The sequence below is a fragment of the Rhamphochromis sp. 'chilingali' genome (genome assembly GCF_963969265.1).
Source record: "Rhamphochromis sp. 'chilingali' genome assembly, chromosome: 8".
NCBI classification, from domain to species: domain Eukaryota; kingdom Metazoa; phylum Chordata; class Actinopteri; order Cichliformes; family Cichlidae; genus Rhamphochromis; species Rhamphochromis sp. 'chilingali'.
This window is the reverse complement of record NC_137935.1, coordinates 18,560,777-18,571,037: the sequence shown is the minus strand read 5'-3', so window position 1 is coordinate 18,571,037 and position 10,261 is coordinate 18,560,777. Positions and strand designations below refer to the sequence as shown.

The following is a 10,261-nucleotide window of genomic DNA, read 5'->3' as shown; positions in this document are numbered from 1 at the left end:
AGACTCAGCTCTGACTTGGATCCAATCTTGCTGAAACATGGATACAGCACTAAAAACAAACACAAACATAAATAACTAAGAAGCACACATCTGATATATATATGTGTGTGTTATCTATATATATATATTTAGGCCCTAGGCAGATGAGAAGTCATCCGTTTCATTCTTATGCAACGCTCCATGGTGTAATTTGGAGCCTTACAAATAAAATGCAAAATGTCAAAGTTTGTGTTGTTTCTTTCATGTCACGTCCAATTCTACTTCATTCACACAAAAGCACAAGACAGCTTTCATTTGCACAAACACACAGAGCACTGTGTAGCTCACCTGTCACTTCTTTTTATTTTACTTCCAAGGCTCCAGGCTTCCTTGGATTTTTTTTAAGTGGTCTTGATCAGTAGTTCTTCGTGCTTTCAGATGCTCTCTCAAAGTTTTCCTTTGGGTGTTAGCTGCTTTTCCCACTTACTTTCAGTCAGGTACCTAACTCAAGGGATGAACCAGTTGGGTCCAGTGGTACACATAAATGACTCAGCAAAGACAGTAAGTATCTACAGCCATCTGCAAAACATGGTGGTGCTGTCATTGTGTGGTGCTGTCATTGTGTGGTGCTGCATTTCAGCCGGTGGTGTTGGAGATATTGCAAAAAGTTGATGGAAAATTTTTGATTGATGCTGAAATAACATGTGGAAAGCACCTGACTGGCAACAGTGTGATTTTTCAGAATAACAATGATCCAAAACACAATACCAGTGCAGTAAAAGCATATCTGGATAGGGAAAAAACAAACAAAAAAAAACCCCAAACCAGACACACAAACACAAACAGCCATAGTTTGGCCTCTCCAGAGCCTGGACCTCAGTTAAGGTAGTTAAAGCTTGGACCTTAACTGACAGTAAGATTTCCCTTCATTAAATATGAAATGTGTAAAAACAAAAGAAAAATGCCGATCTTAACAAAAACACACACAAACAGCACACATTGAAACCAAAAAATGTTTATTTGTACAAAGTTTCACTAGTCTGTATAATTACTAAGAGAAATTAGAGGAAGGGGGATAAAAACATATTGTGATGTCCTGAAACATGAGAAAATATGACAGGTGCTAAAAGAAAATAACACCAAACATGACTACATGAATGAGGTTCAAACGCAGACTGAAACTGTCCTGGGAACAGGAAAGACTTCTCGGGTCACCGATGCTGCTCAGGGCACAGGGCTTCCCATCAGCCTCTCCTGTCGCAGCGAGATCAGCCTTAGCAGCCACAGCTCCTCAGCCTTCTCCTTGTCCAAAAACAACTGCAGACCAACAACGAGAGGATATGTTAGTAAACACAAAGACAAAAGGCACATCTGTACTATGGACTGCTATGAAACCATACAATCATTTTCTTTGATTTTGTTAGTGTACCAAGTCACTATGATTGAGAAGAAATCACAGTAGAATAAAAAAAATTTTTTTTATCTGATAATAAGAAATTGAAATCCTCAATAACTATGACCAAACGGAAACAGCACAAAACAGTTTGATTTTGATTTCTGTAATGAAAATTCTCACACCTGAGAAATAAAAACCACACAATCTTTTCTTTAAAAATTTGATTTGAACAATCCATCAAATACACAGATATTTAAGAGTTAAACCTATATTAAAGCAGCATCTTTAAAAAAAGAAAAGTGATATGGAAGCAATCCCTCTCAATGATCACATAATCCAGTGTACGAAATATGTGGCAGTGGATTTATTTGAACTGACCCTGACATGCTGTTATTAAAGATAGCTTGTTTTATCTAAGACTACATTGCAAAAGTGAAGCCATTCCTCTGTTTGAGAGAACTACCCATGCCTTTATTTTGTCTCGACTCGATTATTGTACTCTTCTTTATTCAGGTGTCAGTTTGCTGTTGGTTAGCCAAGTACAGCTGGTCCAAAACACTGCAGCGCGGTAATTAACTGACTATCTCCTATACTAGCATCCCTACACTGACTGCCAGTCAGTTTTCAAATCAATTTGAAGTTTTCATTAGTTGTTTTTAAGCCACTACATGGATTAGCGTCCTAGTACATCTCCGATCTTTTAAGTTGCCTCATTCCTTAAAGATCACTGATGTCTGCGGAGCAAATGCTCCCAGCTGTGCTGAGATCCAGATTAAAGCACAGAAGAGATTGGGCCTGATTCGGCTTTTTTCTGGCACAAAATATGTCTATGTATCTAATCTAATATTTAATATCTAATATGTAGAGCCCTACAAAAAAGAAACACATTGCCATGTAGCTAAATATGCTTAATTTAAAAAAAAGAAAAAAGTTATATTTTATGGCTACTGCAACATGCAACATCTAGCCAAAAAAGCTTCCACCTGGATTTAGCTAAGAAAGCAGGAAGGAACTTTAAACACTCTTAAACAACCATGTTGGAAGACACTAGCATACACTGAAAAATCTCATGATACATGCCAAACTACTAAAATTGTGTTATGACCTTGTTCACTATCTTGTTCAAAGAATAAATGTAGTCATTAAAAAAATCTAATGATCTGAGAAAGCTATGTTTAATGGTGAAGGTAAGTACTTTTCCACAGACGCCATGTGAAGAAAACTCACTAAACAGCTGTGTGGTATTAAAAAAACCCACGCTTATCAGTGAGGCTAAGACTTTGATTTGGTATGAAGCATAAAGATTGGATTCTGCAGCAAAGAAAAAGGTCACATGGTTGGATGAGTCCAGATGTTCCTGCTTCCAGATTGGTGGGTGCATGGGGTAAGGAGAGAAATAGCATGCCTCATGGCTACTGTACATGCCTGTAGGGGGCAGTGTTATGATCGGGGGTTGTTCCAGTTGGTTAGATCTGGATAGAGCAGCATCGCGCATCCAAATAAAACGAGATCAGCTGAAAACCTGAATTTAGTGAAGTCATGCATGAAATAATTTTCACACATGGATTGGCCACCACAGAATCCAGAATCCATTGATCAATCATAACATAGTCACCAGCTCCAGGTGACTCTACATCCTGAATGAAAATAAATCAGAAGTAAATCAGTTAAGTTTCCCTGTAAGTAAGAGAGCACGACATGGAGTAGTCTGTGCTGCTCGCTGAGACCCATGAGGACAGATTAATGATGCTGAAATACAAGTGAAGTCTTGGGCACCTTACACATCTTATCAGTCCTTTTCTATCTACTCAGCCCTAAATGCACATAAGGAAAACCTTAAAAAAAAAACCATGTAACTCTCTTCTTGTCCCATAGGCCTAGGTGGATGTAAAAGCCTGGTTATAGAAAAGACCAACGCATGCGACTTGCATTCACCTCAGTGCTTCACCAGCAGTAATGATATTGATTGCAAGTGGGGTATAAAAACTGCTGCTGCAAGTGCCTGATGAATGAAGGCATCTGTTTATTACAAAGTAACATAATGACTGCGAGGCTGTGAAGCAAGGCGCTGAGACACAGGGGGAAAATTGGAAGATCATTTCTATATTCACTGCATGTGTTTGTGTGAGGGTGAGAGATAATGTTGACATGCTGACTATGTGTACATACTGTACATCTATGTGGTGATGTGTCCATTATTATGCAGATTGCAGCGCAAACCCCGGGCATGCCAATCCTTCATTCCTAACCTACGCTGCTTACAGCTGCACTGCATGTTGGCTCCGTGTTAGATTCAGCACCAGTGAGTTCTTGTCTGTCGGCCCTGCGCTGGTGTCACGGTGCTAATGAGCCTGTGTGTGTGGGATGACAGTATCTGAGCTGGGCTAATGGGACTCATCTGTTCTAATTGGAAGTAGAGCTGGAGCTGGAGCAGGGGCTGGGGCCCGCCTGGGGCATATTGCTACCATACATCAGCCTGTCTAAGGGTGTGTATGTGTGCGGATTTGGCTGGGGGGCACTGTGTGTGTATGTAAGATGGTGTGTGTGTGTGTGACGGGGGTTATCTGCATACATCAGAACATAACTTAGTTTCCCCAGTGGAGATAGATGACTGGGAAGCCCCAGGGAGCGTTATTGGAGTTTAAAGTTTTCCTTCTCGTTTTTCATCGTTGGTCGGCAGAAGAGGAGGAGGTGGTGATGTAAGGCGGCACTAAACTGCTGTAGCACAGTGTCCTGCTTGCTATATGCAGGAGTGGTGTATCTAGTGGTGATGACAGCAGCAGCATTTTTAACATAAAAACTTTACAAAGTTTGTCCACAAATCGATAAATTCAAGCGACACAAATGACAAGATCAACTTCAGCGATGCCTCAGGATTAGAAACTCCTCACTGGCTCAGAGGCTGTTAAAAAGTTGGCTTTTATGGAGAAGAACGACAGCTTGTGGGTCATACTGTAGCAGAGGAAAACAGCAGAAGGGTTTGCCTGGTGAGAACTTACACTTGGATGAGCAAGCGTGTCAGTGTCGCTGTATACTATTGATGTGGGAAGTGTGACGTCCTGCGAATATGCCCTCTCTGGCTCCTGCTTCACCTCAGGCAGCTCAGTCTGTACTCACAGGAATACACAAAAGCGCACATACAAAATTTAAAATGAGCACAGAGACTTGCCTGAGTGTACAAACAAAAAAAGTTCAATGAATTACAAAAGTTCCAGAAAGGTCCAGAGGACTAAAACAAAAACTTTCACAACTGCAGTTTCAGGATTCCTACAAACAATGTAAAAAAAAAACACTATATAGATTTGAATATACAGAACATGTACAGACTATATATGCACAATTGTGTGATAGAAAACAATCATTAAATGCAATATGTCACTTCTCCAGCAGATGGCAGTGAAACCTTGGCCTAATGCAGTATATCTGAGGAAAGCAGAGTACTGATAAGCATCAGCTTGTATCCTGAATGCAATACATTTATCTGTGCATGTAATAAGGCAGTGTGATATCTTATATATTCATCCGAGGATGTCAGCCAGCTTGTGTCTTGTGTGAGGCATCAAATAAGCAGAAAGACAAGTCCACATAGGTCTATTAAGCTCTTTTTGCGCTGGTGATTACTGAAGTTTAAAATCTGGAAATATAAAAATATTAAAACACAGCTTTGTGACAGGTGAGCCTGGCCGGTCAAACAGCAACAACACACGCATGTTGTTAATGTTGTTGCAGTTACAGACACGTAACGTACACGTATTAGGACGAAGGCTCTCTACTAGATTTTCATCTGTACAGTCAAAGCTGATAGAAGGAAATGTGACTATCCATTTACTTAAAGCTATTGTCCTTGTTGTTAAGATGACATGTCAAAATGTTTGCGTTGCAAAGTCCATTCATGTTTCAAACACTTCTAATACCAGTCTCAGAGCAAAGGATTACTCAGCTGGAAAGATCCATTTCACAATAATTTGGCAGGATAAACAAATCCAAGCGAGATCTAAAACATGCCGATTAATAAGCACCATGCTGTGCCAAATATCTGATAGTAAAAGCAGTCATTATATTTTCCCGGGAACAATATGCTGAATTCACATTTTTTACTCAATGAAACTTGCTTAAAAGGGGAGAAATATTTCTTATGAGCTACGGGACCAGATGTTTAAGGTTTCACTGGGTTCTCCTCATTAACAGTTAATTATATACCATTAATAAACTCCACTCACAGATACACTACTATAAATACCAAATCCACTTCACAAGAGGGAGCGAAGATATGCCGAAATACATTTCAATTATGGGCAAACATATTTGGAGATTTTGGGACAACATAGTTTAAATGGGTCAATTATCTGTGTATTTAAAAGAACAGTATATATATATAGCCAAAATACACATAAATAATATGAATTATTAAGATCTATCAGTAATACTTGACTCAAAATTGCCCCAAAAGAAGAGCTGGTTTAAACTTGAACTAAAATACAACTAAAACCTGAGTGTTCTTAAAAACGCAACTCATTAAAGAAACATTTTCTTTATCAATTTAAATAAAATAAAATATTGTAGTTCATCTTTTAAAATTGATCCTGGTAAATTTATGTGAAAGGCGTTCTAAACAGAAAGCATACTTTGCATGTGCAACCTGTGCAGCCTGCTGGTGCCAGAGCACGCTGGCTCAGTCCATTTCAAATTGCAACCACACGGGTCTTGACCTTTGTCAGACTCACCAAGCTATGTCACAAAAGTCTGTGCAGGCTTGCTGTCACATGTTGTCGCCTATCTTTTCAAAAGAGCCATGAGCCCCAACAAATCGAATTCCTGCTCCTTTGGAGACACGAACATTTCAATAATGACTTCTGTGTTTTGTCTGCATCTGCACAACCAGAGGGGGGAGAAAGAAACAGAGAGGGAGACAGAGGATGGCTGTTGCCTGCTGTGGCTTTTGTGTGGGTGCTGCCGCTTTGGAGGCGGCGGAACAGTGGAGCGTCTGATGAAATCGTCTCAGGTCGGAACAAACAGCGCTGAATGGGAATGTTTGATTTGGTCTGGGCTGTCTCTGGACAGACGGCACAGCATTGCAGAGAGGGAAATTCAATAAGAGATGGAGTGAAAAGCTAGAGACAGTGAGGGGCAGGGAGAGAAAGACAGACAGAACGCACCTTTATTTCATCCCTGGATGATTTGAAAGCCTGAGGAACAAAAGAATCACTCTCGATGGCCTCAATGTCCTTTATCCTTCGCACTTGCTCCTCCAGAGAAGTTCCCTCTGAAACACATGTAACACAGAAGATATGAACAAAAGCACGCACACACATGTACACAGACACACACGTGTGTGTCAGCCAATCCTTGTCATGTTCTGAAAGGCACCAGATTTCATGTGGATTGGGCTATGGCTCTTTATAATGCCCTTTGACACATACAATATCAAATATCTGATATTCCCCTATTTTAATCTTGGCCTCCATGAAAAAAGGAGCCTTGGCTTAGCCAAGGGCAAAGAGTTCCTACAAAAGCCAGCAGGGGAAAAAAAATACTAACAGGATAATAGCCAGACAGTGAATTACACTCAGATAATGCATTCTAAAATAATCAAAAATATGAACACAAACTCATTGCAATGGAATTTCATTATGGAGACTAAATGTGATTAGGTTTCATACAGTTTTCATGCATCAGAAAGTATTTTGCTCGGGCTTGTCCAATCAAACAAAGAGACACAAAGGGTTTCAATAAACACACCAGGATTCTGCATATCAGATAATAAAATCATTTCAAGAATTCGAGAGCAGTCTTTGTAGCGTAGGAGGGCAAAAATAGGTGTGCCGGGAAAGTTAGCGACGGGAAAAAAAAGAAGAAGAAGAAAAAAAAAAGAGAAAGTCTGAATGCCGCTATTATTCTCTGCCTGTCAATCTTTCTTCTGATCAGTCAATATTCATCCCTCTCTCCCCCATCCATCCGTCCTCTCCTGCACTCTCCCATCTCTCTATCTGTCAATCCAGCAGACATCCATGTTTCTCTGCAGCACTGATGTAGGCTGTGTCGTGAAAAGAAGTACACAAATGTGAACACACACACACACAGAACGGGATACAAGTGCTTCGGCATGCATAGGTGTTCGCAAACTTACATACTTACACTTGTGGCTTGCATAAATCTGTCCATACTACACACTCGCTCACACACACTCTCACTTTGTGCATTTGGAGCTAATAGCGGGAATTAATTCAATCCATTAGCAGCTACAGAAAGGGTGTCACAACAGATATTCATGGCCCTGGTGTTTAATGAATAAATGAATATTTGTTCCAGCTTTCACAGCAAAGCATCACACGCTATCAAACACACACACATACATACACAGGCGCATACACGTGCGCACACACACACCCTATTAAAGTTCATAATAGCACTCAAACAAACTCGGTTTTGATTTTAATGCAGTCCAGAATTAGACAAGTGAGTGACAAGTGGAATTAAGCCTTCCTATATGACAGACTATCAGCTTGTCATCCTGTGCGGGAAGATGCGAGCGTAGACGCACTGCACAGCAGCTCCAAAAATAGTCATTACCTTGACTGGGCTGCTAGATGAAGTCTGAACACTGGCCCAATATCCTCTTCAAGACTGTGGCCTGTCCTTCACACCACTATCACACCACAGCTCGCTGCACGAGCATCCGCGCGCTCGCATGAAAACTAATGCCTGTGACTGGCCGACAATTAATTCAGCACATTAATTCGCTTTTTTTTTTTAATTACCCCATCTCTATTGTCCTTTGAGCATGAATGCCCTATATAAACAATCACCACACAAACAGCTACACTGACATGTATCCGCACACATACACACACTCCATATCTGCTAGCATCTCCTTGTCAGGCCCGTCTGTTGCTGGGCTGTCCGTGCGCGCTGCAGGAATCCATTAAGAGCTCAGACTTTTTGACAAACACATTATTGGTAGATAAAATGACTTCCATATGCTGTTTGTCAGATGTCAGCGGGAAAAGATATGTATTTCATGAGAAAATCCAAAATAATGGACTTTGAGTGCGGGCCTAGCAAGCTCAGAGGCAGACAAAAATCAATACTCTAGCTGGGTGAGCGCACTCTGCAGCTCGGAGAGGTCAAAGTTGATATTTAATATTGACACATTATCTGGCAAATTAATTTAACAGGTCGACTCGATTGTCACCGCATTAGGAACGCGTCTCTGTCAGCGATGAGAGGAGGATGAAGTGAAAGCAGATAGAGAGAAAGCAGATGCAGAAAATGAGACGGGAAGGAGAAGGAACAAAAGTAGACACAATTAAATGCGCAGTATGCACTGCTTTAAATTAAGTTATTTCTTTATCTCTCTGTGGCATCTGTCTGGATTCTCAAATGCACTCCAACCATTACTTTGACCGAGGAAATGAAATAAAAATCAGTCAATAAACTTTTCTCATGCATCTGCAGATTTGAATAATGGATAGTGACAAACCAATGTATGTCAGCATGCGTTTGTGTCCTTGCATGATTACATCCACACGAGTGTGTGTGTGTGTGTGTGTGGGCGCTCTTAGGAGTCAGAAAACTAACTTACCGTCTCATTACTGAAATTAGTTAGATAGACAGCAGTGCTGATGAGTGGCTCAGAATCAATAGGCTATTGTTCGCTCTAAATAGCTGTTTGTCCACTTCATTGATTAAGACCCAAAGACGGGGAGAGAAAATCAAACCAGCAAATGGAAACAGATTTCCGCTCATCTCCTTCAGCCTTGAAGACGAGAGCGCTAAGCAGCAGTTGCGCCTCACTGCCAGAAGAGGGGACTCTTCAACAACACATGCCCACATGAGAGTCGAAGCCCTGGGCTATGGCAGCATTGTCTTTGTATACTTGACTTCGGTCTGCTGTTTGTCAATCAGGAACAGTGTAGCTGAATATATTACTGCTGCTGATTAATTCCAGTAACTGACTGACCTAGCGTGTCTGCCAAAGCACCATAGCACTTGTTTTGTAAATAAATAAATAAAAAGGAAAACAAAATGCTTGTTTAATTGCATTGTTGTAAAGTGCGGCAAATCTTTGGAATAATAAGGCAGGGAAATTAAAGGCGGTTAATGATTTTATTAAAATCAATAGGCCAACCGAGCTCCTGTGTTTATGATGGGTAGTATAATGTGAGACGAGCAATACATGTATTTGTGATCTGCCAGAAAAAAAAAAGTCGATTATAATTTTTAATATTTAATCAAAAAATAAAGCATTTCAAAAAAAAAAAAAGATTCAAATTGACACAAAGTAAATTTTATCCCGGTTTATTTTTTGACACAACAGTTATTTCTCAAATCCCTACAAGACGTCTGAATGAACATTTATCCAACTTTTGCATCCCATGCCCGACTTTCAGATGTGCACGTAAACGTGCTTGCACATCACAGCATCTCTCAGTGTCCCAGGTTTCAATAATGCGCCTCTCTCTCCTCTGCCCCCCTGCACCGCACTAAAGATGTGTAATTCAATGCTCAATTTAGGCCTGTCTCGGTGGAGATTTTTTTGCCTGCTAATTGATAGAAATTAAGCCATTAATCAAGCCACTAGCCATCATTCAACCCAGGGAAGATGAATACAAACTTTCATAATAACCACCTTCCCCATTTTAGCCCTCATTAGCATTAATTTTTAATGTAATTATGCTATTCTTTTACACTGAGCTCATAAATTACTGCTCTTTTGTTGCTGGCTGGCCTTGTAAAATCCAAAGTAATGCTTTGTAGTCTGATCTTTAAGGCAATTACTGGCTTCTTCACTCTTTTATCTCCCTGCATTTCCAATAACCTGCTCTCTAATGATTTATCTCCGCTGCACCCCCCCTCCCTCCCCCACCATCATCCCCTTCCTCGCTC

At 40.5% G+C, this 10,261-nt stretch overlaps 1 protein-coding gene across 1 annotated transcript in view; it reads right to left on the bottom strand.

Annotated features, from left to right (window-relative positions):
- Nucleotides 1-978: 978 nt before the first annotated feature.
- Nucleotides 979-10,261, bottom strand: part of rsrc1 (arginine/serine-rich coiled-coil 1) — a 124,620-nt gene continuing 115,337 nt past the window's right edge. Inside the window, exons 8-10 of the mRNA XM_080890109.1 lie at nt 6,532-6,638; nt 4,375-4,482; nt 979-1,296 (exon numbers count right to left, since the gene is read on the bottom strand). Of these exons, the coding sequence (XP_080746235.1) occupies nt 1,204-1,296; nt 4,375-4,482; nt 6,532-6,638 (308 nt within the window). The 3' untranslated portion in view covers nt 979-1,203. The remainder of the gene's footprint in view (nt 1,297-4,374; nt 4,483-6,531; nt 6,639-10,261) is intronic.